We start from the raw sequence: 27889 nt of genomic DNA, 5'->3' as shown, positions 1-27889 counted from the left end.
CCTGAGTTGTTCATACCAAACCAGGGACTCAAACACCCGAAGCTTCCCACACTGCACCGTAGAGGCAGGAACCATGCTCTGAGCCACTAGCAGCTGTTGAAAGTATCCTGCTCTATTACTGCTCTGAGCTGGGCAAACCACCTCCGAGGAACAGGGCCCTCTTATATTCCCCCCTAGCCCTGACCCCCCCCCCACGCTGCCTTCTGCCAATAGCAGCCCTCCCAGGTCCCACCGGGCAGCCGCTTGCTATGAGCTGGCCACTCACAGCGCACCCCTCCCGCGCATCACACGCGTGGTGCGTCTCGCCTCCCTCCTCCTCACTCGCCCCCTTCTAGAACTGTCTCGAACAGGCCCAGCCCGTGTTTAACGGGTCTCGTCGAGACAAGCTCTCGGGCCTTTTATTCTAACTGATTAGTACATGAACCCTTACTTGCCTACAAAATAGGTGTCAGTAAGAGCTCATACGCTAACTTTTGTTAATGGCTGCTTGCTAATGCCAACATTAGCGCATGACCATTAATTCAGAAAATGAAAAATCAGTCATTTTCTGGCTGCACAATGGCTTTAGGGCACAGGAAATACCTGCATAAGGGCACGCTAAGTCCACTTTTTAGTACAGGTTAGTAAAAGGAGCCCATAACGTTTAAAAATAAAACCACCTATATATTTTTTACAGCATTTTTCTGGGATGGGTGATGTTGGATAATCATGATCGTTGGAATTAATTATGAAAATCTCAGAGGAATTTAAAAGCATGAAAAATAATTGGAGACAGGTTGCAAGGATGAAAGTTCACTTGGGGGGGGGGGGGGGGTCTATCTAATATTGTTTATTAAAGTACTATGATGCCAGTGCTATTGTGTTTTGATACACTATACAACAAGATTATTTTTTTGCCAATGCTATACGGCTTTGGTATCTCATAATCTGAAAATGCTGTGATAAAGCTGGAGATCTGGTTGCAATGTAGTCTAGATATAGTGAACATGCCCTAACAATTATCCAGCAATATGACAGAAGTTTTACTGAGGTTATACTAGTGGAGGTGGAGGACGGAAAAGATGAAAATAGAATGGAGGAGAGCAATAGACCAGGGGAAAGGCAGGAAAATGTGCACGAAGCATCTACGTCAGTGTGAGGTTTAATGTAATTCCAGAAATGGCAAATCTGGAAAGTACAGTTCATCTAGATTCAGACTGAAATGTTTATATGGGTTTTCCTTAAAAACGTTTTTTTTTTCCTTTCCTTCTTTTTTTAATTCTCTTGCAGTCATTGCCCAGGGACCGGATACAGAGAACCCTATGGGGAGTGCTAATGGGCCGATTCAATTTCAGCTGAATGACGCCACTTAGCCAGGCATTAAGAGCTACAGCTCCGGGAAGGGAAGGCAAAGGAGAGTGAGAGAGAGAGAGAGAGAGAGAGAGAGAGAGAGAGAGAGAGAGAGAGAGATTATTACATGAGCAATAAACCCCACCCCCTTCCATCTTCACTCTAGCCCATTCACAAGACCTCCGGAAAACATTCACATTCACAAAATAGCCAGCCTGCTTAACTAACACGGGGACCGAGCAACCTTAAAAAACAAACAAACAAGAAAAAAACCTCTTGCATCTCCCATCATATCTAGATACAAGTACAGTACGTATATAATATATATTTTAAATATACAAGCATATAACATTATGCACTAGTCCTAGTTACATAGGTGAATTGCTATCTACAACTGCTTTCTCACCAGAGGACTTTCTGCTTCTTGACAGCTTTCTGGGCAAACCAGGATTTTGCTAACCGTTTAACATCTAGAGAGAAAAAGAAAAGCTTTTATCTTATGCTTACTAATTTCTCCGTTGCATCAAAGAGACAGAGCTCAAGAGAGACGCAGATCTGCGCTGCCTGCTCCGCTGACTGAGGAGGAGTTTTCATTCAGACTTTCTAAGAAAGGGAGAGGTATACAGACAGAGAGCGAAAGTCAAAATAGCAGAAGCTCCATCACAACGCTGAGTAGGAATTATCTCTGCAGTTATTACCGAAATGGGTCCACAGTCTCACCCAGGTAAGTCACTTATTCCTTGAGGACAAGTTTTATGCTACATACCAACAAAATGCAATAAAATGTGTAATATATTGTTTACAAAGATGCACTATATAGAAGCTTGCATGGTAAAATTTTGTGATAACTTCATCGTTCTTTCTTCTTCTTCTGGCATGTATATCACATCCTAAAGTAGAGCACTTAATTACAAATTCCTATCCATATTTACAATATCTGTCTCTATAGCCGCACAATCTTTTTAGCTTATGTGTCTTTCTAGCTGTCTTCCACCCTGTCTGATACTGGATTGGGGGGGGGGGGGGGTGAAAGGCTGGTGTAAAGCTTACTATAAATAAGTCCTTCTTTATGAAGCTGAAATGATAGCAAGGATGCTTTCTCTTAATGCTTAGGCTAACTTGCACATTGTAAACAACAGGAAAAGTAATCATTCCAAAGTACGACAAATGTCTTTTTATATGCATAGAATATATCAGATAATATGACTCATACTTGTGGGCTTTGTGTATATGGTGAGGAGAGTTGAACAGAGCTTTAGAATCTCTGTGGAATCTTAGGGGCCCTGTGAAGAAGCTATTTTTTTTTTAAGTCTCTGAAATGGAGATTTGGAAAATGCTTATATGGTCTAGGTAAGATGGGCTGTCCCTGGACTCAGAGTGGAGGCAAAAAGCCTGCTGCCTTCAGGTTAACCATGTCCCTTTAGTTACAACAAATCTCCACTTGCCTTGTGTGTTAAAACAATCTGCCACACATTGCACTGACTGCACCACAGACCCAGTACCTCTCGGGGGAACATTGGATTTACTGGCTACCTCCCGCAATTTAGCAACTAACTTTAGAAATAATTTTGTTCCTGTTGAAGTCTACAGAAGGATCCCCCTATTGAAGTTTGCCTCCAGGGCTGAAGATCCTCACTATGCATTCTGATAGGGGGAGGTCCATGAGTGAAATCAATGTGTCCATGTTTGTAATGTCCCCAATACCTCCTTCCTCGCTTATTGCTGCAGGTGGTGTGGGGAGTTTTGAAGGTGGTGCCTGTCATTACTACCACTACCACCACTTAACGCAAAGCCACATTGAGTTTGCAAAAAGGTGGGAAAATGTGGGATACAAATGCAACAAATAAATGAATAAATCTTAAGCACTACAACGTGAGACGAGAAAGAAAATGACTCTGCCAGAGTATTTGTGCTCTCATTGAGCTTTTCCTTTGATGGGGAAGTCTGTAGAAAAGGATAGAATGAGACTTTCTGTTTCCACTAACCACCATGTATTCCACCTCCCTGCTCTGGCCCAGCAGATGCTCCCCCCCCCCCCCCCCCATTCCAGCCTCAGCTCTCTGTCTTTTTTCTCTCACCAGCCCCCAGCCACTACAGAACTTCCTGTCGCTCCCACTGGCTGGTTCTGGTACAGTGAGCAAGCCTGTGAGGGGCTGTGGTTAAGCAGGAGAGCACTTAGAAGACATCAAACAGAAATCCTGCCTCCGCACTGCTATCTGCCCAGCACACCATTCCAAGCCACAGTTTCTTCCAAATGCTCAGGCCACATGTGCCAGTTATGCATTGCGGTATAAGCATAGTCAGCCTCTTCGTGTTGGAAATATTCATGATGCCAGCATTGTAGTTCAGGTAGAATGCACATGCATGTCACCATGCCATATGCATGCTGGGTGGTAGGAAGGCGTTTTAGAAAAAAATTATTTATCTATTTGTGTAACAGTAATGAAGCAAAGGACAGCAGATAAAGGCCAATTAGACAAATGGTTGTTCACCATTTAGGTTAGACGAGCAGGCAGATTCACATATTCAAGACATAGTAACGTGTATGCTTACCGCACGCTAAAAGGCAGTACTGCGGGAGGTGCTCAGGCTCCCTGTGGTTGTTCTGGGATCAGCGCGTCCCAATCCCACGCTAAAAAAATATAAAATAGTTTTTAGTGCAGGGATATGTTTGGGGGTGGAGAGTAAGTGTACCTTGAGCTAATCAGTATATCGCTGCATGCTGCCCGTTAGTTCAGGAACCCTTATCGCCCAGTAAATAGGTGGCAGTAAGGACTCCCGTGCTAATGGCCATGTGAATATTGGAAAATCTGGTCTAACTTACATGCCAGGAATTACACCAGGTTGCTGTAGGTGTAAAGCCCTCATCCCAGAGTACCCTGTACAGAATAGTGCTGGGTGCTGATATTTTTCAGTGCCATTTACTGAATCTAGCTCATAGTATCTAAAACCACACAAGGAGTGGAAGAGTAGCTTAGTGGTTAGAGCACTAGTCTTGATATCTAGAGGTGGCTGGTTCAAATCCCATTACTGCTCCTTGTGGTCATCACTGCTCCTTGTGAGCTTGGGCAAGTCACTTAATTCTCTGTTGCCTCAGGTACCCAACAGGGAAATACCCAGTATACCTGAATATAACTTACCTTGAGCTATTACTAAAAGAGGTGTGAGCAAAGTATACATAAATAAGTTTGCCTGCACTTTGAGAAGGCCTTCCCAGTGGGGAGGGGTTTACATTTATGCACAACTGAGTTTTCACAAGTTATGTGCATACGTTTCCTTGGAAAAATATCCCCACAATTTTGTAGGTGTAAAATGTGTTCAGATATGTCTTCTGGAGTAATTTCAAAGTGAAAGTACACGTGGTTCTCTCTTTGAAAATACATGTGGATCTCACTTTGAAAATTCTGCTGCTTGAAAGAAGTGGAAAATACCTTTGTACCTTTTACAGCTGTGGGAAGTTATAGCATTACCTCAGATTGGCCTGTTTTCAAACTTCATACAAAACTTGCATACTGGCCTGCAAGCTGATTTTCAAAGGAAAGCTTCCCATAGAGATTCACTTTGAAAATCCTGAGGTGGCTGATGGTTCAGGACACCTTCAGCCCATGCAGGTGCAGAGAATATGAGGGAAAGCAGATATGGGGATTTCCCTATGAAATCCCTGCACATTCCTCCATAGGGCTACCATTTTTGCCCCCTTGTAGTCATCTATCCCCTTTTTCCATATTCAGGCTGAAGAAGGTTCAAAGGGTTTTTCCTCATAGGTTAACATTTGCTTACCCATGGAAATGCCTTAGAAAACTGCCTCCGTCTATTATATGAATTCCCATGTTTACATGGGTAAATAAAATCTGAAAATTACACTGATTCTACAGTCCATGATAGTTGTTTTTATTAGGTGTTCAGAAAAATCAGCTATTTCACACCAAAGCAGATAATACGAAATCTACTTGCACTCAGTAGATGTGGGCCTTATGACCACTTCATCGCTAATCTGCCACTCGCAAATATTGAAACCTCCTGTTTTTGAAAGCTTGCATGCACTCGGCATTCTCATAACATAAGTACAGTCCTAGTACGAATAGTGAAGGATCTCCAGACAGGTAGGCACAGTACATGCCTATATAACACGATAGCTAAATGGAAAGCATTTTAAGAGTTAACATTGTTAAAAGGGATGCCACCAGTTGGTAATGGTAATTTTAGGACACCGGTTCAGAAAAAGCATCAGTCGTTTGTTAATATATTCCCCAAACTTGCAACCATTAAAAAAACATTACAGAACCATTACAAACCTTGTAACTGTTACAGATCCATTATAGAGATCCTGTGGGTTCTGAGATATAAACCAATTGCAGAGACATTTAGGTGGGATTAGCTCAATTAATAAGAATTGCCAGTTGTACATAAAAGAGGTAGAAAAATCATCCCTTACCAAGTCATCCACCAAACCTGCTTCTGCAATCATACAAATGATTGAAGTCAGGCTGTTGTCCAGTTTTCATTGCCTAACAAATAAAATTATTGTTGCTTTCAAGATACAAATGTGGAAAATACATGGGTAAAGATAGTCTATCTGGAAATGCTATTAGTGCACAGTAAGAAACAAAGTGCCTTACTTCAAACAGCATCTGAACCAGACAAGGTCAGACATTTCCCTTGAGGTAGGAGTTTGGTTAATGCTTTCATTGAATGGTTTATTATTTATAATATTCAGGATGACACCAAGTATTTAAAAGGCAGATAGGTACTTTAACAGACAGGCAGGGCTTCAGTTAACCAGAATTTAAAGGAGTTTTTTTTTTCTTCCAAGAAACTCGTATGAATAATCGTGCAGAAGTAAATGAGTTCCTTACGCTTTAAAAACATCTGCTGTATTAACTGCTAAAACCTTAAAAAAATGTAAGGGTACTATGTAATTCAACTACAGGAATCTTTTTAATCCCCCAAATTAATTATGTTTGAAATGAAAGGTGAATGTGTGAGTGTGTTGTATTAAGACAAACTCTAGTTGCATTTTGAGATAAACAGTTTGTTTTACAAAGGAACAAAATCTTAGCCCAGTACAAGAATAGGTGATGGACCTATGCAATGGAAGCTGTTCCTTTCCTTCTTTTGAGCTCAGTCTGTTATCAAATTAGCAGCAAAGAAAAGCAAGCCTCAGTTAGAGAACTCTTCCTAACCTCTCCAAACAAAAAGCATACATATATATAAAAATTAAGACGATGCTGAATCACTCCTCTAGTGTCTCCTGGATGCATTTAAAAACTGGACATTTAAATTGTTCTCTATGTAGAATTTTGAAGATTCATCTTTAATTATTTTCATTTTAGTGGGACGAACCTGATCAGCCCCTCAGGCCACTTTCATGGGTAAAGTCCACTCTGTCCCTAGAATTGCTTATCTGACTGTAATTGAATTGTCTTCCTCATTTCTCTGCATAATGCACATGCCTGCTGCTCATCCTGGTGACTTTTTCTATTTCCTTTTGCCTACACCTGCAGTATCTATTTCAGTCCATCCTGCAGGATCGGATTCAGCACGTCCGGAATGGCAAACAATTTATTGTCATTCAATCCTTTTTTTATCCTGTTCATCCCTTGGCTACCTTCGCTGGGTCCTAAGGCATCCATCGCAGTTTAACAATCTTATCGACTGTGTCTTAATGGCCATTCCCTTCATACAAATCTTTTCCCAATAGAATATAAAAAAGTTTAGTTCAATTGTAACTGATATTTTTGGTTAAAATGCAGCTTTTAATTCCCTAAATATACTTTAACTGTCTTAACTAGTATTTTCATGGCTTCTGCTTTAAAAAAAAAATCATTAAAAGTTCAAAGCTCCTTCATCTTTTAAAAGGCCAAGTTAAGTTACAGCAGTGACAATCCCATTTGGACAGGACATTTGTTATCAATGACCTACCGTGGGAATTTCAGATTTTGTAGGCAGAATATTAATTGACATTAAGAGAGCCTTTTATTATAGTGTGATAAAATTTTGCACTTACCACACAGTCAGGGGCATATATGTAATGGGGCCATGGGGGCCAGGGCCCCCATAGATTTGGCCCTGGAACCCCCTACCGACGACCCTCACAACCCCCTCCCACCGCCAACCTGCCATCGCCTACCTTTGCTGGCGGGGGACCCCAACCCCCGCCAGCCGAAGCCGTCGTCCTTCGTTCGTTTGTTTTCTTCTTTCTGAGTCTGACTCGTCTCTGACGTCCTGCACGTACCCAACCTGCAGGACGTCAGAGTCAGACTCAGAAAAAAGAAAACAAACGAACGAAGGACGATGGCTTCAGCTGGCGGGGATTGGGGTCCCCCGCCTGCACAGGTAAGCGACAGTGGGCGGGGGTCGAGAGGGTCGTTGGGCGGGCGACAGTTGTTGGAGGTGGTTCTGGTTCCGGCGGTGGCGGCGCCGGTGGGGGGGGCTAAAATGTGCCCCCTCACCTCGGCTCTGGATCCCCCTACTGGCGAAGTCCAGATACGCCCCTGCACACAGTAAGGACCAGATTCAGTAAATGGTGCTGAAAACTAGGCACCAGGAAAAATTGGCACTAAGAGCGATTCTGTAAAGCGCATATGCCCTTTATAGAGTCACTCTTACTCCCGGATTCTATATAGCGCACCTATCATTCCGCACCAAAATCCAAGCATATGGTAGAACAACACATGTAACTTAATTGACTTAACAAGCCAATCAGCATTGATAACAGCACTTAACAAGCAATAATGAGCACTAATTGGCAATAATTAGAGTTTACACACACAACTCCCTATGCGTATTCTGTAACGCACTGCGTCTACATTTTAATGCGTGCAGGCAAAAAGTTGAATGGTTATGGGTGGGGGAAAAGGGAAAGTTGTTATAGAATATGGCCCTCTGTGCCTAAATTTATGTGCTGGGATTTACACCACGTTTTCATTGGTGTAAATGGACGCGTGTAGTTTTAGGCGCTAGGATATCGACTAAGCGTATTCTATATACTGCGCCTAAATCTAGGTGCTGCTTATGGAATACAGTTAGGAGGAAATGTTTTTCATGTGGATTTTTTTAAACACCATATATAGAATCTGGCCTTTAGTGCTGATTTCCGTGATTCACTTTAGGTGCCATACTTATGCCTCCTGAAGCCTGGTGTAAATGCTGGCACTCAAGCTGGGCATTCAGGCCATATTCTATAATTCCACGTGCAACTTTTCAGAATGCCCCAACATTCCCATGGCCACACCTCCTTTTGAGTTATGCGCTAGTAGAATTAGGTGCAGTGGCGTAGCAAGGGCGGGGCAGTGGGGGCGGTCCGCCCCGGGTGCACGCTGCTGGAGGGGTGCAGAGAGCAGCCGCGCGCCTATCGGCTCCGCTGGTTCCCTGCTCCCTCTGCCCCGGAACAGGCTACTTCCTGTTCCAGGGCAGAGGGAGCCAGCGGAGCTGACAGCCATGCGGCTGCTCTCTTCAGCTAAGAATGCAGCTGGGGGGGGGTTGATGCTCCGAGGGGGGTGTCATTGCGCCAGGGGGTGTCATCTCACCGGGTGGGGGGTGTCATTGCACCGGGGGGGGGGGGGGGGGTTGTGCTGCACCCTAGGGGGATGGATGCCGCTGCACCCGGGGGGGGGGGGGTGCGCAGCGGCGATCCGCCCCGGGTGGCAGCCGACCTAGGAACGCCACTGATTAGGCGCCATGCCTTATAGAATAGTGTACAGCTAGATGTGTGCACATATATTAATGAATGCCAATTAAATTCAGTAATTGGTTGTTAGTACCCAATAATTGATAGTTAAGGGTTTGTTACTCAATTAAACTGCATGTGCATCTTGTCACACAAATCTGGGTGCCATATATAGAATCCAGGAGTAAATGTCCAAATTACTATGTAGTAAGTGCAAAACCTAGATACTAAGTGTTGGGGGCTTACTCAGTACATTCCCATATAGTTAATGCACAAACAAGGCCTTAACCTTGCTGTACGTGCAGCGACAGATAGTGGGACTACACTTTCTGCCTTGTATTTAGGAAGCAGTGAGTGCATTTGCATAATCTGCATCGGTGACAGTGGATAGTATGTTACAGTGTCCCATTCCCCAACCATAACTGGTCCATTTCTCACCTTATACGCTTAGTTCTCTATGTAAATTCTAATTAATGGCAATTAGTGTCATAATTGTTTGAGGTAATTATCAATGCTGAGTGGCTTGTTACCTAATTAAACTGGGCGCACAAATCCGGAATACAACCAGATTTGCATGCACAACTTAAATTGTGAGGGAAAGGGGGGGGGGGATTCTATATATAGCACTCAAAGTTAGGCACTGAAAAGATCTTCTCTGAGCCCCTATTCTATAAAGGGCGCCTAACCCTTATAGAAGACTGGCATAGCACACAGATCGCACCTAACTGTGGGCGCCAGACTTACACCTGATAGAAACAGTTTGGCATGGATCAACACTATTCTATAATTTGGCGCCTAACTTTTGGGAGCGCCCATGACCTGCCTATGACCCGCCCCCCCCCCCCCCCCCCCCCCCATGGCCACATCCCCTTTTGGGTTGTGTGCAGGAACAGTTAGTTGCCAAGTTATAGAATAGCACACAGGGGAGATCCACAAGCAACTTCAATCAAGCGCCAATTAGTGCCCACTTCCTCATTAAGTTGCTTGTGGATCTGTGCAAAAATTCCAGCGCCAACTTTTGGCTCTCTGTATAAAGTCTGGGGGAAAATGTATGCTAAGATAGTATTATCTTGGTGCATAATTTTAGGTGCCATTTGTTGAATCTAACCTTAACTGCTTACCCTGAAACTGGGCGGGAAATGGACTGTATTTTACTAAAGGACCCACAAACGCACTTCCTATAGTGAGTTATTTATTAATTCAGCCTGCTCGTTTTATCCTCTGGAGTTTAACAATTTTTGCTAGGACTGGTAATAGTTATCATTTTCCCAGTCTTTCACTGTTTCCCCTCCTCCTTTTCCCTAGGCTATCCTGGCAAATAATTTAGGCCCTCGGGTTGCTGGAGAGCTGAAAGGGATTCCTCCTTAAAGGATGAGCAAAGCATAAGGCTGCTGTAATGAGCTAGGTGTCCTAGGCCTTCAGTTTTGTGCCTCCCTCTACCTCAATTAATTTTCCAGCCTCTAGACCCCTTTAAGATTTTGATAATTAAAATCAACTTTTATAATCACCCCAACACCATTCCTGCTAGAGTAATCTTGGTAAACGGGCTATTGGGAGACTGGCTACTTGCTATTCCGTTAACTATCTGGAGTTATGCTTTTGCTTTGACTACATGGGCCCTTTAGTGACTCCCAGAATATGCCACCCTAGGCCACTGCATAATTAGCCTAAAGGTTATGCCCTCCCCGACCTTGCAATACAGATCTGATGCCTTCAGGACTGTTCAGATTCATTGTGCATCTTAGTATTATTGACTAATACAGGTCTCAAGTCATGATGGACTCACACTCCAGCATTCTTAACTGGTAGCCTGTTTGAGCATGGTACGTCTAAAGTGCATTTGAATCCCACCAGTTCTAATGTTGGATACCTGAATCTTGTTTGTTCTATGGAACAAAAAATCTAGAGTTGAATCTCCAGCAGCCAGCATTGCTTCCGCACCAATCAGCTAGCAAAGTCAGCTGTTCTGAAACTCTGAGTCCTTGCACAGTCTGTTGTTCAGCTTAAGGCATTCGTTGTTTAATTTGTTGGTGTTATTTACTGGATCAGTGCAGTAGTTTATAGTGTGCTCTCCTTAACTGTTAGGCCATTTGTTCCAATTGTTAGTCACCTAGTGGGTCCAATGTCTGCTCAGTATGTTAGTCTTATTCATAGGAGCCAACTTTTCACAATTATTGGGGGTGCTAAGCCCAATGGAAATAACCCCTCCCTGAACACATACAAGGAATTCTCTCAATATTAGGGGTGCTCAAGCACCCACAGCACCCACAGAGCCGGCTCCTATTTTCTGGATTTCCCCAATAAGGCCTCTTCCACTCTTATCAATCATTACCAGAATGCTGTTATATTGTTCATTTTGTAGTTCATTTACCCTAAGGATCTATTATAGCAGGGGTGGGCAGTCATGGCCCTCGAGGGCCACAACTCAGTCGGGTTTACTAGATTTCTACAATAAGTACACATGAGATTGATTTGTAAGTACTTCTTCCAAGATCTCATGCATATTCATTGTGGAAATCTTGAAAACCTGACGGGGTTGTGGCCCTCGAGGCCCGTGGTTGCCCACCCCTGTATTAGAGAGTGCAAAGCTAAGTCATGGAGGGCCACACAGATGCCTCTGATTTTCAGGATATCCATGGCCCTGGTTTGTATTAATCGATGCATTCTGAAAATCAGACTTGTTTATGGCCCTTAAGCACTGGAGTTTGATATCCTTTCTCTTCTACATTATTTGTTAAATATTCTGATTTCCTAGTGATTGATCTCATCTTATTTATTGAGATTTACGAACTACCTTTATAAAGAGATTCACCCAAGGCAGTGTATAGCAAGTACAGCTTGGCATAAAATTACAATTTTATTAACAACATAGCAATAGTGAAATGATCAAACATAAGCTAAATACAATCAATTAAGTAAACTCAGAGATGGAAAATTGAATTCTAGAAATAGGAGGAACATAATATACAGAATTATATGTAGTGAAAGAGCTCAGCAGCCTTTTAGTCTTATATTCCTAAGCAATTGAGTTCATGATTTTTAAATGTATTTTTTTTATTGTAAAGAACTCCTTTTTAATTAAAAGCAGTAGGAGGAAAAAAATCACAGATTGCCTTGAGGAAGGAGTGTAAAGAATAGATTGGATACAATTATCAAAGTGAGAATGAATCTGAATGTTAAAGGAAATTAGGGACGCAAACAAACTGGGCAACACAATAATAATGGGTGATTTCAATTACCCCGATATTGACTGGGTAAATGTAACCGGGGCACGCTAAGGAGGTAAAATTCCTTGATGACATCAAGGACAGCTTTATGGAGCAGCTGGTACAGGAGCCGACGAGAGAAGGAAAAATTCTAGACCTAGTCCTTAGTGGAGCGCATGATCTGGTGCGGGAGGTAATGGTGCTGGGGCGGCTTGATAACAGTGATCATAGTATGATCGTATTTGATATTAGCCTTGAAGTAAGTATACATAGGAAATCAAATACATTAGCGTTTAACTTTAAAAAAGGAGACTATGATAAAATGAGAAGAACGGTGAAAAGAAAACTTAGAGGAGCGGCTGCAAGGGTCAAAAATTTACATCAGGCTGTTCAAAAACACCATCCTGGAAGCCCAGGCCAAATATATTCCGCGTATTAAAAAAGGAGGACAGAAGACCAAATGACAGCCGGTGTGGTTAAAAAGTGAGGTGAAGAAAGCTATTAGAGCTAAAAGAAAATCCGTCAGAAAATGGAAGACGGAACCAACTGAAAATAGTAAGAAACATCATAAGGAATGTCAAGTCAAATGCAAAGCGCTGATAAGGAAGGCTAAGAGGGACTTCGAAAAAAAGATTGCGTTGGAGGCAAAAACACATACTAAAATTTTTTTAGGTATATTAAAAGCAGGAAGCCGGCAAAAGAATCGGTTGGACCGCTGGATGACCGAGGAGTAAAAGGGGCGATCAGGGAAGACAAAGCCATAGCGGAGAGATTAAATGAATTCTTTGCTTTGGTCATCACCGAGGAAGATTTGGGTGGGATACCGGTGCCAGAAATGGTATTCGAAGCTGACGAGTTGGAGAAACTTAATGAATTTTCTGTAAACCTGGAGGATGTAATGGGGCAGTTCTACAAACTGAAGAGTAGCAAATCTCCTGGACCGGATGGTATTCATCCCAGAGTACTGATACAACTGAAAAATGAGCTTGTGGAGCTATTGTTAGTAATATGTAATTTATCCTTAAAATCGAGCGTGCTACCGGAAGATTGGAGGGTGGCCAATGTAACGCCGATTTTTAAAAAAGTTTCCAGAGGAGATCTGGGAAATTATAGACCGGTGAGTCTGACGTCAGTGCCGGGCAAAATGGTAGAGACTATTATTAAGAACAAAATTACAGAGCATATTCAAAAGCATGGGTTAATGAGACAAACCAGCTCATTTTCGAAAGAGATCCCCGGCCATCTTCCGACACAAATCGGGAGATGGCCGGCGATCTCCTGAACCCGGCCAAATCGGTATAATCGAAAGCCGATTTTGGCCGGCGCCAAGTGCTTTCCGTCACGGAGCTGGCAAAACTTCAAGGGGGCGTGTCGGTAGGGTAGTGAAGGCAGGACAGGGGCGGGACAGGGGCGTGCTCATGAGATGGCCGGCTTCGCCCGATAATGGGAAAAAAAGCCAGGCTTGACGAGCATTTCGCCGGCTTTACTTGGTCCCTTTATTTTCATGACCAAGCTTCACAAAGGAGCCCCAACTGACCAAATGACCACCGGAGGGAATCGGGGATCACCTCTCCTTACTCCCCCAGTGGTCACCAACCCCCTCCCACCCAAAAACAAACAAACAAACTTTTTTGCCAGCCTCTATGCCAGCCTCAAATGTCATACCCAGCTCCCTGACTGACTGATGCAAGTCCCTGGAGCTGTTTTTAGTGGGTGCTGTGCACTTCAGGCAGGTGCACCCAGGCCCATTCCCCCCTACCTGTTACACTTGTGGTGGTAAATGGGAGCCCTCCAACCCCCCACCCCCAAAACCCACTGTACCCACATGTAGGTGCTCCCCTTCACCCCTTAGGGCTATGGTAGTGTTGTAAAGTTGTGGGTAGTGGGTTTGGGGGGGATTTGGGGGGCTCAGCACACAAGGTAAGGGAGCTATGTACCTGGGAGCTATTTTTATTTTTATTTTTTTAATTTTTAGAAGTGCCCCCTAGGGTGCCCGGTTGGTGTCCTGGCATGTGAGGGGGGCCAGTGCACTACAAATGCTGGCTCCTCCCATGACCAAATGCCTTGCATTTTGCCGGGTTTGAGATGGCCGGGCCCGGTTTCCATTATGGCTAAAAAACGAAGTCAGCCATCTCCTCTACACCCGGCGATCGATTTAGCCGGCGCCATTCGATTATGCCCCTCCATTTCACCCCCTTTACCAGGAAAAGAACCATTGGCAAAAAGAAGATTCAGCCAATCCTTTAACATATCAAAAAAGGCATGAGAGGCACCTTGTCCACTCTCTGTCTACTGGAATCTTATTATCTACTTTTAAATTACTTTTCAATTGGCAAGATAGAATTTCATTGTGTAGTTTTTCAACTTTGTCCTTAAAGTAGAAGGCCAACATCTCTGCATTAAGGGGCCCTTTTACTATGCCATGTAGATGCCCATCCTGCTTATTTTCAAAGGAGAAGGCCGGCCATCTTCTGACACAAATCGGGAGATGGTCGGCCATCTCCTAAACCTGGCCAAATCGGTATAATCAAAAGCTGATTTTGGCCGGCTTCAACTGCTTTCCGTCGCAGGGCCGGCCAAAGTTAAAGATGGCGTTTCGGCAGGGTATGAAAGGCGGGACGGGAACGTGGTTACGAGATGGCCAGCTTCGGCCGATAATGGAAAAAAGAAGGCCAGCTCTGACGAGCACTTGGCCGGCTTCACTTCATCCATTTATTTTTAGGACCAAGCCTCAAAAAAGTGCCCCAACTGACCAGATGACCACCGGAGGGAATCGGGGATCACCTCCCCTTACTCCTCCAGTGGTCACTAACCCCCTCCCACCCCCAAAAATTTTTTTTAACATTTTTGTGCCAGCTCTATGCCAGCCTCAAATGTCATACCCAGCTCCATGACAGCAGTATGCAGGTCCCTGGAGCAGTTTTAGTGGGTGCTGCAGTGGACTTCAGGCAGGCGGACCCAGGCCCATCCCCCCCCCCCACCTGTTACACTTGTGGTGGTAAATGTGAGCCCTCCAAAACCCACCCAAAACCCACTGTATCCACATCTAGGTGCTCCCCTTCACCCATAAGGGCTATGGTAGTGTTGTACAGTTGTGGGTAGTGGGTGTTGGGGTTTTTTGGGTGGCTCAGCACCCAAGATAAGGGAGCTATGCACCTGGGAGCAATTTGTGAAGTCCACTGCAGCGCCCCCTAGGTGTACTGGCATGTGAGGGGGCCCACTGCACTATAAATGCTGGCTCCTTCCATGACCAAATGCATTGGATTTGGCCGGGTTTGAGATGGCCGCCGTTAGTTTCCATTATAGGCAAAAACCAATGGCGGCAATCTCTAACGCCAGCCATCTCTAATGCCGGCCCAAATGTTGAGAATTGTCCGGCTCCGACTGTATTATCGAAACGAAAGATGGCCGGCCATCTTGTTTCAATAATACGGTTGGGTATACAGATTTCCGGGGCCGGCCTTAGAGATGGCCGCCCATATAGATGGCCGGCCTCATTTGATTATGCCCCTCTATGTGCGCCTAATGCATGCCAATTTAGAGTTACCACCCGGCTACTGTGTGGCCCATGTGGTAGTTTCATTTTTTGCGCGAGCCTGCTAAGCATTTCAAAATATATATATTTTTTCTGGCATGTGGCAAAAATTGGGCAGTAACTCTGACTTGACACGCGTAAGCAATTACCGCATGGTTAACGCTAGAGACCTTACCGCTAAGTCAATGTTTAAAATGCATTTTTTGCAGGCGCACTGAAAAATGGATCTGCGCATGCCCAAAACTCGCGCTTTCACTACTGCAGGCCATTTTTCAGCGCACCTTAGTAAAAGGACCCCTAAGAACTTTAATATTAGTTGTGTGAAGAAGCTCACTTGGATCTTTTAGAAAGTGAATAATTTTAAAGAGTTTTGATTGATCTATATTTCTTCCTTTCACCTGCGTATAGTAATTCTTCTTCTTTTCTTTTAACATCTGTTTATATATTTTGATAGATTTCCAATTTGTCCTTTCAATGTCTAGTCTAGTTTTTCTCCTTCTCCTCTCAAGACTTTTACATAACTGTTTCTGCATTAACAGCTCCCCATCGAACTAAGGATTTGACTTTCTTTTTACACCAGATCTCTTTTTCAATGGGGCAATCTCATCAAGTATTTTATTGCTCATAGTATTCCAGTCTTCAATTAAACTGACTGTATTTTCCTTTGTCAAAGCAACCTGCAAGTGAAACCTATTTCAAAATTCTAGTACATTAATTTTACCTCTTGAAAGATGGGTAGACCTAGCTAAGGGAAGCTTTATCCCCCTTTCCTTCCACTAATTCTAATGAAAAATTATCTGACCATGGAATTTGTTGTCAGCGACTAGAATCTATTTTTAAATTAGCTGATGTATGTTTTGTGAAGGCTAACAAGTCTAGGTGATGGCCTTTCTCATGTGATATTTGCAGTTTATCTCAGGTAAAATTTAGAGTTTAGAAACTCAAATGATCTCTAAGGGCCCCTGTTTACTAAGATGCATTAGCGTTTTTAGCGTGCGCTAATGCTAGAGACACCTATATATTCCTATGAGTGTCTCTAGCATTAGCAAATGCTAATTTTTAGCCTATAGTGCAGCATAGTAAACAGGGCCCTAACTTTTGGATCCAATAATTTCTCAAGATACAGATTTATATCTCTAATTATGATCATAATAAACAGTATTTTGAGATTTAAAAAAAAATCATAAATAACCTTCTTAGCCTCTAACCACTTCCCTGGGTGACAGTAAAATAGCATACAACAAAATGAGTTTTCAAAACATTCATCTGAAACTTCACTTACTAAAAGTTCAGTTCAAGTTTACTAATAGAATCCAGTAAACTGATTGAAAAAAAAATCTTTGTAGATTAGGGCAATTTCCCCTCCCCGCTTATTTTCCCTTGGTATATGTAATATCCTGTAACCATTAGGATAGAGATTTCCTATAATTGGACCTTCTTGCATTGTCAGTCAGGTTTCAGTGAAAAACCCCCCCCAAAACAAATCATGTTTGAGTTTTCATTATCCAATCCCCAATAATATTTGCCTTGTTTATAACAGATCTAGTATTCAGATAAAGACAAGGAATTGGTCTGTAGGATACTAAATTAGACCATTGTGATTGAATAGGTAATAATGCTCTTATCTCTTCTGCTATGATCTTTGCCATATTTTGCTTTAGTCTCGGTTTATTATAATGGTTCCGGTTACCTGTACTGAATTGAGCATACTGCTAGAACAATCTACTAAATACTCATAGCTCGGTCTTGAAGGGGAATACTACAAAGGGTGTCTAAAAGGCATATATTTTACTGGAATAAGCCATCCATTTGATTCTAGATGTGAAAAATCCCAATTCCACCATCCCAGTAAAATTATACTGTCGCGTTCTCGAGGACCTTGGCATACTGTCAGGCTTCTTCCCCGGGAGCACTGGGTTCGTGAGTCCTTGGGCCACTACCATGGAGCGGCAGTGGCAGGCAAGATCACCTTCAAGGTAGAGATGAGACAAGACTGGACCGGAACCCCGGACTGGAGTTCTACACAGGAATACACAGAACTGGAACGCACCGGACGGGTGCGCACTGGAGTGGAGCCCGCTGGACTGGAACACACTGGAGTGGCCCCACTGGACTGGAACATACAGGAGTGAAACCCGCTGGACTGGAACACACTGGATCGGAACCCACGGGACCGGAACCCGCTGGACTGGAACACACTGGACCTAGGCTTCACCTACGCTTAGCCGCCTTTCCCCGAGGGTTAAGCCCCCAGGTTCGGGCAGCTGGCAGGACTTACAGGAAAGACCGGAACTGGAACTTGCAATCAGGAACAGCAGGAATCAGGATCCAGAAGTGCCCCCAGGCACCTAGGCGAAAGCAAGGCAGACAGGCAGAGAATGTCCGGGTTCCGGCAGCAGGCAGGTTCAAAGCAATGGTCAGGTCAAGTAACAAGACTATGGCTGGAGCCTCAGTATCAAGGAGTACTGGCAACAGATTGAACAAGGGCTGAAGCTCCAGAAGCAAAAGAAAACACACACGGACAACCAGCAGGCTAAACACAAGAAGACTAGTCAACTGTACATAAGCTAGTAGGAAAGCTATGCCCAAGCAAACCAGTCATACACAAGAAACATACACTAAGCAAACCCAGGAAAGCTGCACACAGGCTGACAAACAAAGCTGTGCCCAAGCTAACAAGTCATACACTAGGAACACACACAGAGCAATCTCAGGAGAACTGGTAAAGCTGTACACAGGCTAACAAGCAAAGCTGTGCCCAAGCTAGCTAGTCAAACACTAGGAACATACACAGAGCAATCTCAGGAGAACTAGTAAAGCTGTACACAAGCTAACAAACAAAGCTGTGCCCAAGCTAACAAGTCATACACTGGAAACATACACAGAGAACTAGCAAAGCTGTACACAGGCTAACAAGCAAAGCTGTGCCCAAGCTAGCTAGACAAACATAGAAACTCACACAGAGCAAACAATGTAGCAGTGTACAGAGCACTCTACATACCAGGGCCCTTAGACGAAATGCAAAGGCAAGGGCTGTAGTCTCTAAGTGATTAATAAAGCCCTTCAACACCAGAGGCACAGCTGCAGCAATCACCTTGCATCCAAACAGAGGCTTGACACACAGAGAAGTCAGCCCACAGGAAGGAACAGCGGGAGCCATCTTGGATACTGGCATAGAGGAGTCGGCAGCCATCTTGGAAGAGGCATAGCCCACACAGGTGAGGTTCAGTAGGGCAATCAGCACCCAGAGCCAGAGAGAAACTAAGACAGAGACAGACACAGAGACAAGCAGAAGCCAGCACAGCCACTGACTCCCAGAAACAGGGTAAGTATGAGGGTGGGCACAGCCATAGACGTGACATATACAAACAGAAATACTCTCACTCCCTCCACTCCCCTGAATCTGGCATTGTTTCCTCAGCTCTGCCTTCCCTCCCTCCCTGCCCAGTCCAGTCATCTCTCACTGCCTGCTGTGAGCCCGCCCCCCCCCCCCCCAAACCCTCCAAACCTGCCTGAGATTGCCAGCAAACAGTGCCAAGGAAAGCCAGACAGCATCTGGAGCCAGTGGTGACAATGATTTTCCTCTGCCGGATCCCTCACACCAAAAGAAGGAAGTTGGATCAGAAGGGTGGGATCTGGTAGAGGAAAGGCCCCAATGGGTTGGCTGGAGATAGCCTGAATGGAATGCTGCCACTGCTGGTTCTAGATGCTGATGCCACTGGAAAGTCCTGGAATTCTAAAACCCTCAAGTGTAGTCTGCCAAAGTCCAGGGGTTGAAATGACTACAGGGGAACATATTTGAAGCAACCCTCCTCTTCTTGCCCATAATAACATTGGACAAGATCACTACAGACAGAAGAAAAACACAGAGGGCCGAACTGCTCCACAAGTGAAAGTTAACTCAGTACCATCTTTGATCCATCATTCTTATCTATTCAGTTAAATAGCTTTTTATGGAGGAACAGACTAGATTGAGAGGTTCTGTGGTGTGATTTTGGTCCATGGGCTGTGGTTTGCCCAACCCTGCTTTTTATTATATGCTTGCTGTATGTTTACTGGGCTAACACCTTTTACCACATATACTGATACCCTTGTTACTGTATATTTTATTTATTTTTGTCACATTTGTACCCCGCGCTTTCCCACTCATGGCAGGCTCAATGCGGCTTACATGAGGCAATGGAGGGTTAAGTGACTTGCCCAAAGTCACAAGGAGCTGCCTGTGCCTGAAGTGGGAATCAAACTCAGTTCCTCAGTTCCCCGGGACCAAAGTCCACCACCCTAACCACTAGGCCACTCCTCCGCTCATATACATAGACTACATGCTTTGGACTGGTATTGGATCATACACGTGATCCAGCCATGATCACCTGACTGTGTGCTGATAGTGGCGTAGTCACAGGAAAGGTCCGAGGGAGCCTGCCTCCCCCACTTTGGACTAAGGCCCCCCCAAATTGTGGCAACATTGCTATGGCTGGGGGGGTTCCCCAAGCCCCATCAGCAGAAGAGATCCTCCTTTGGTGGCCAGAAATTCCCCACTGCTCAAAGATGGTGGCACTTTCCCATACATGCAGGTGGTGGTGACCCCTGGAAAGTGCTACCATCTGCCAGCATTGAGGAGTTTCTGGCCACTGGAGGAAGACCTCTTCTGAAAACATTATCCTGAGATGAGCAGATACAAGGAGAAACATGGTACAGATCAGGGATTCTCATCAGGATTTGGAGGATGGCACTACCACACACACCACATACTATTTGTTGATTTACATCTCTTCTTGGCCTTTTGGCTAAGAGCAAAGTGCAGGATCTGAACCATGAATTGATGATGGTACCTCATTGTTCTTTGTCTGAGACTGAGTGGCTGTGAGCCATGGGAATTTACAACCGATGAAGGTAGTATAATTCTGGTTTTATTAAGCTGTGCTCCAGTATAGACAATTAACTCGTGATTGCCTCTTATTATGTACCTTCATGTAGTGTTGCATCCATCACATATGTTTATTGCAAAAGCTGTTTTGATTAAACTATGTTTATTTGATTGAATAAAATTGTTGCATTCATGTCATGGTCAAAAGTAAAGGAAAAGTAATCAGTAATTAACTACTTTCCCAAATGGGTAATTGAATTACCATAAGTAAGTAAAAGTAGCTGTAATTAATTACGTTCAATGAGTAATCGGCACAATACTACATCTGTGTTATGCAGTAACAATATAGACTTTCATATTGCTGTCACCTGAATCCCCACTTGGTCTCGATCCCCCTCTATCACCCCCATTCAGTTCCAATCCCCCTCTGTACTCCAGTTCAGTTCCAATCCCCCTCTGACTCCCCCTATTTAGTCCTTAGCATTTTTTGTTGAACTAGGCAAATAATATACTTTATTCATAGGGGGAACTGAATCTGAGGTAAAATGCAATATTTCCTGAATAAACTTTTTAAACATATCTATAGGGGTCACACCAATTACTTTTGGAAAGTTCAGCACTCTCAAACTCAAGCTTCTATCGTAATTCTCAAGTTGCTCAGTCTTTCTATAAATATTTTTGATCAGTAATTACAGTGGCAACAACAGCTTTAAGATTTTTATCTTTACTTTATGTTTGTTGAAGTTGATCAAGACTTTCCTGTCTTACTTTATCTATTGTTAAAGTCAGATTGTCAACTTTACTCACAAGTGTAGTACTGTCCACCTCAGTCTTTTTCAGGGTAACATCCAATTTCTGGATAGCCGTCCAGTGTATCTCCAGCATTACCTCTTCGGGAATTGCATTTACTTCAGCTTCTCCAGAGTTCTTCACTTCAGCAGCTTGATTTAGAGGGTGAGCTTCACCACTATTGACATCTATTGCAGCGACTTCTGCAGGAAGTTCAGTCGCAGACACCACCCTCTCTGCTGCTGGACAAAGAGGTGCCAAGGAGACAACGAGGTGTCTTGCCCCAAAGCGTCGGTCTCCTTCCACTGACCGCAAAGCAGGGCCATTAACTGATGTATTGAGTTGGGATCTTGCTGCTCCTCATTCAAAAGCCCGCTGAAGCGAAGAATGGAGTGGGGATGAAGCCACTGAGGGCAGTGGAGCAGTCCTTACCACCCCTTTCCTCGTTGTATGAGGCATATTGGAACAGAGGAAAAACAAAATAGAGCTCCAGTGACAAGAACACTCAGAAGCTGCAATGTCCAGCCACCATCTTGCCACACCCCCAACTAGTCCTCTTCGAAGTTGTAGACCTTAAGGGATGAATTCTATATATGGTCCTGAAAAAAATCATTGCCGAAAAAAGGGCTATTCTATAAGCTGTGCTTAAAGTTAGGCATGGCTTTTAGAATAGCATTTACACAAGGGGATCATGCCTAACTTTAGGTGCAGCCATTTGCACCAAATGAAACATGGTGCAAATATATGTGCCTAAATTGGGTGTGTATCCCCTGTATTCTATAACAACATGCGTAAATGCTAGGAATATCCCTGTTCCGCCCATGAACCTCCCATTTCCGTGCCCCTTTTTTATTCATGGGTAAAATTTAGGTGTGGATCCTGTGCCTAAATTTACATATGTAAGTTCTAATTAAATATAATTAATTATTGGCACTAATTAGCTTGTTATTCAATTAAATTGTGATCACAAATTGGGCATGTGCCCAACATTTGCACACACAATTTTTGGCAACTTTTATAGAATTAGAGGGTAAAACTGCTCAGAAAATGGGATAAGGCAGAGTGTATAAATGGTGTAAGGTCCACAATTTCCCCTGAAGCAGTAGTGTTGGCACTGCAAAACAGTGGCCAATGGCAGAAGGACCATTTCTGTGAATAACTGAGCCTGATGAAAGCTAAGTGCAATACAGTGGGGGTTTTTTTTTTTTTTTGTTAAATCTCAGACGATTAATTCATAAAATGTTTTTGGATAAGTTTGAGTTTTGATACAATTGATAGCACATAATGATGTGATTAAAAGCACGGATGTTTGAAGTTTTTTTGCCCATGACTGATATTTTGCAAGATAATTTTTAAATGAAATAAGGGAAGTAGTAACACAGTGAGCTCACCAAATATGTATTGCACTAAATGTACAAGTCACATCCACAAAGGAGACATCAGAGAAAATTGTGACAGGCTATCGGATCGCTTATAGTGCCAGCTATTTCAAATCCAAGCCTGTTATTAAATGAACTCACTCATCTATAACTGTGCTATATCTGAGGCTTTTTTCCTTCATGATATGTGCTGTGCTCTAGGTTATTTAAGGTTTACAATTCTGAACATGAGTTTAGTGAAGTTTTTTTCTGCATTGTGATTTGTAAATTATATGCACCATAGGTTTGGCAGAAGTGTTCTGTGCCTAAATGCTAGAGATATATGCATAACTTATAGCAGGGGTGGCCTGACAGTGATCTGGGCCCCTGCACAATAAGAGGGTCCTGAACCCCACCCCAGGGTCTCACATCTTTCCTTCCTTGATCTTTCTCCCCCTCCCCCTGATGCAACATCTGTGCCTCCCTCTGCAGCTCCACCATCTCTGCCCCCTCCTTCCTTTCCCCAGGTCCAACATTTCTCCCTTCCTCTGAGGCCAACATCTCTCCCTCTCTCCTTTCTGTCCTTGGATCTGTTTCTCTCCCCTCATGTTTACCTTAAAAGTCCTTTTCTCTATACAGCACCCTGGCTGTCTGCCACTGACCGGAACCTTTCTGCTGTGGCCCGCCCTTGCGGAAACAGGACGTTACATCAGAAAGGGGTGAGCCACAGCAGAGAAAAGGTTCCGGGGCCCTGTACAGAGAAAGGAACTTTTGAGGTAAATGGGGAAAGGGGTGGGGGTGGGGGGTGAGAGAGAGGGAGTGCCAAACCCAGGGAAGGAGGGGAGAGAGATGTCAGAATTGTGGGGAGGAGGCACTGGGCCCACCAACTCCACTGGGCCCTCGAATGACCAGTCCATCCCTGACTTATAGTATTCTATGTTACGTGTTTGTGAGTTCCACCATTATTCCATCCAGATTTTGCCTATGTGTAAAATACATGTTATATATATAAGATATGCACATATTCACAGTATAGCACTTAGGCTGAATTATAGCATTTACACATATATGTCACATTTACATGCATATGTGCCATTATTCTAATGGATTACTTGCTTAGTTGGCAGATAACTGTTTGCACATATTTCATAGAATTGCCCTTCACAGGACTATGGTTAGTCATCAGGTCTTCTCATCCCAATTTCAAAAGCACAGCCCAACACAGTACAACGGCTCTCAGCAGTTGCTCTCCTTTGGGTGAAAATGACAGCTTAAATTACATGCATAAAGCTGAGGTTTATTTGCAGAAATAAATTATTATACAAAATTATCTAGAATATGTACAGTTAAAAGTCTGCAAGGAAAGCCATTTCATATGTACTTTTACCTGCGATGTACATAGCTACGTTATATAACTGATATATAACCATTTATGATTTTAATTAACTATCTTGATTGCCCTTTAAAACTAATGCATGCTACTGTGATTATAAAGATAGAACTGCAGCAGAACATTGAGATCAGCTAAGAGGTTTATTTAATGATTGTAGTGACAATGTGCTATAAAGTGTGGTCTCTCTCTTTCTTTTTACTTAGGATTTTCAGATGTACCCTGACTGCATTGTTCTGCCAAGTCTTTGTTGCTGTCGGAAGTGCCACTCTCATTAAGCACACTTAAGATTAAGAGACTTAAAGAAAGAATGGATCCATCTGTGGCTAACATCCAGCAAGTCCTTTCGATTGATCAAATCCGCTCCATCCGGACCAATAATGATTATGTGGACAGGCCTGTTACAGTGTCCTTTAAGCAGGCTAGGTCCAGTCCATCTCTCTCACAAGCCCCAAAACAGGATTGGTCCCAGGATCATCTGGTGTCTTCTACTCACCAGGACCTTCACCGTAGCCAAAACCATCATAACCAAATACAGCATTTGCAGCACGACATGAGCCATTCCAACACCATCAGTTCTGTTTCCCGCAGCACCACTGCATCTGATCAGAGACTGCTAACAGGGATTACCCCTTCACATTCTGGGAGCTCCCTCATCAGGATGCAGTCCAAACCAGGTGATTTGAAGCCTGAAGAGCTTATGAAAAGGATGATTGAAAAACCAAACCTTCATGTTGGTCATCTCTTCATCTGTGAGGAATGTGGGAAGTGCAAATGTGATGAATGCACCCTTGCCTACAGCCTGCCATCTTGCTGGGTCTGTAACCAGCGTTGTCTCTGTTCTCCAGAAAGTGTCATTGAATATGGAACTTGCCTCTGCTGTGTTAAAGGCCTCTTCTACCACTGCTCCACTGACGATGAGGACAACTGTGCTGATAACCCTTGCTCCTTCAGTCAGGGGTCCTGTTGTGCCCGCTGGGCAACTATGAGCTTCCTCTCCCTTTTTATGCCCTGCCTGTGCTGCTATCTTCCTGCCAGGGGTTGCCTCAAACTCTGCCAGAGGGGTTATGATAGAGTAAAAAGGCCTGGTTGCAGTTGCAAAAATCATACTAACACCGTCTGCAGGAAGATCTCTTCATCCAGTGGCACACCATTCCCTAGGCCCCTGGATAAACCAGTATGACCTCTTGGCAAGGAGCAGATCAGTTTTTCTTCTTCTTCACCCCCTTTCTGCTGTGCACCCTTTGGAAAGATCAGTTGCTGAGCATCTTAGGAATGGTGATGCATGTTCTAAGAAATAATGTTTCCAAAAAAGCAAAAGCAATTCAAATCTTGGATTTGCACATTTTGGCAGGGGAAAAGGAACCAAAGAGCCTGAAGCTGGACACATCCATCCCATGCACTACTTGGTTTTTAACCCTAGCCACAAGCACCTTTTTTGCATTACCAGAATCAGAAAGGCTTGAGATACCATAATGGCCAAATGGTCATGGAAGGTCTTAGGAGTTGTTCTTCCACTTTGCGTTTTCAAAGGGTTGAAAGCACAAGTACTGTAGTCTTTGAGAGACTATTGAACATTATACCCACTTTATTTTTCTCTGGCTTGTTTTGCCAAGGCTTTAATAAATCCATCCCTTGCTGTGCTATTGCCAGTATTTATAAAGGGGAAGGGTCTCTTTCATCTAGTATATCAACTAGACAGAATCACGCACATTATGCACACCCTTCACTGGAACATGCAATGCTGTCAGAAACTTGAAGGTCACAAGAAAAGACAGACACACAAGTACTGGGTTATCCTTGTAGCAAGAGAAATAAAAAGCAGGAATTGACTGTACTCCTACTCAACCTATCCATGGAAAAAATGCTGAAATGGGAAACTAAAGGGGATGGAAAAAGGGTCAAGGAAGAAGCAGTGGGACAAAGACAGAGAGCGAGTTTTGACAGCAACTGCATGCCATGTGCTGCAGCAGGGGAAAGATGCATATGTTAAAGTTTTGATGGTTCAGATCTATTGAGGGATTTCCATTTGGGCACCAGACAGGCTCACTGTGTCACTGCCTGTACTAATATTATATGTTATCTTAAGTGAACAAAACATCTCCATTCTGTTAAGACTTTGCACATGCCTGCAGGTGCCTTTAGCTGATAACTAAAAGAAAACGAAAGAAGCTTTTGTTCTGTAGTAGGGACATAGCTCAAGTATATTTAGAACAAAGGAAATGCTATTATTGAAAAAGAAATGCTTTTTGCATCCAGATGGTATGTAGCAAAATATAAGCGATAACATCCAACAGGCTGTTCTTCCGCATTGTAAGAAGCTGCAGGAAGTGAACCCTGAGTGCCTTTAAACATCCAGGATCTATGTTTATCCTAGTACAGGACGGGGGCCTATGTCCTAAGCATTTTTTCCCCATGGATACCAAATGGGAAAGATCCTTTAGTGCATCAGGCCCATAGTCCATTGTGTATTACTGCATTTATAAATGGATGATCCAGTTTTTCCACTAACAAAATCAGGAAGATACCTCTGAATACTGCATCTGACTTCCTAACTTATGCATTCATGCTGTGATATGTAGACAGGTGAGAATGATATTGGACAGCTAGCTTGCTGTATTTCTTCAAGCTGTTTTATAACATATACAGTACATACATAACATAGGATTTTGATTTCATGGGTTATGAGGGACTATCATTCAACAAGTACCAGAGACCTGAGTCAGTGATTTAATCATTCACAGTGGGTGAAATAAAATTATATGGAACTCCTTGCAAAATTGTTTATTTTTTATTTCATTTATTTAGAGGAGAGGAAGACAGGACCTGGAAATGTATGAAGGATGCATGTACTGTTACATATTAACATAGTAAATGATGGCCTGAACGGTCCATCCAGTCTGCCCAACAAGATAAACTCATTTTACATGGTATGTGATATTTTATATGTATACCCGAGTTTGATTTGTTCTTACCATTCTCAGGGCACAGACCATAGAAGTCTGCCCAGTACTGTTCTTGTAGTAAAAGTTCTTAAGCTAACGTCGAAGCCCCTTAAAATTTACACTCCAGCCCATCCATATCTATTTAGTTACGATCAGGTCGTAGACCGTAGAAGTCTGCCCATTACTGGTTTTGCTTCCCAATTAACGGCGTTGCCACCCAATCTCCGCTAAGATTCCAAACTCTCTGACGTAGTCTTACTTCAAATTATAAAATGGACATATACCCCACAAATGTGACAGAAATGAATACACACACATAGAGCATAGATTTATATATTTGTATCTATATCTATATATGTATGCATGTACATGAAGGGGTCAATATTTAGCCAGTGGTGGTGAGCATTTTGCTAATTGCTGATGGAGTTATTCCTGGATATTCAAAGCCAGACATGGGGGAGCCACTGCTTGCCATGGGATTGGTAGCATGGAATGTTGCTGATATTTGGGTTTCTGCCAGGTACTTGTGACCTGGATTGGTCACTGTTGGAAGCAGGATACTTGGCTAGATGGACCATTGGTCTGACCCAGTATGGCTATTCTTATGTTCTTATCCAATTATATTTGAGCCAGCTGCCGCTTAAGTCAATATTCAGCACTTAAGCAGCCATGGGTTAGTGCATAAAGATAGGACAGGCTTTTGCACTAAATCTGGACGCTTAGGGCTAGATTCTCTATATCACGCCTAAAAAAAAATCAGTGCTGAAAAAAAATATGCCTAGGTGTATTCTATAAACTGCG

At 43.5% G+C, this 27889-nt stretch overlaps 1 protein-coding gene across 1 annotated transcript; it reads left to right on the top strand.

Moving 5' to 3' along the window:
- The first annotated feature begins 1453 nt into the window (after positions 1–1453).
- On the top strand, positions 1454–26954 carry SPRY3 (sprouty RTK signaling antagonist 3). Its single transcript, XM_030210118.1, has 2 exons — positions 1454–2053; positions 24350–26954. The coding sequence occupies exon 2, from the start codon at positions 24454–24456 to the stop codon at positions 25324–25326; it is 873 nt and encodes a 290-aa protein (XP_030065978.1). The 5' UTR covers positions 1454–2053; positions 24350–24453; the 3' UTR covers positions 25327–26954.
- The last annotated feature ends 935 nt before the right edge of the window (positions 26955–27889 follow it).

This window comes from Microcaecilia unicolor, chromosome 7 (genome assembly GCF_901765095.1).
Source record: "Microcaecilia unicolor chromosome 7, aMicUni1.1, whole genome shotgun sequence".
Taxonomy (NCBI): domain Eukaryota; kingdom Metazoa; phylum Chordata; class Amphibia; order Gymnophiona; family Siphonopidae; genus Microcaecilia; species Microcaecilia unicolor.
The sequence above is the reverse complement of the archived record's forward strand: the minus strand, read 5'-3'. Positions and strand labels throughout refer to the sequence as shown.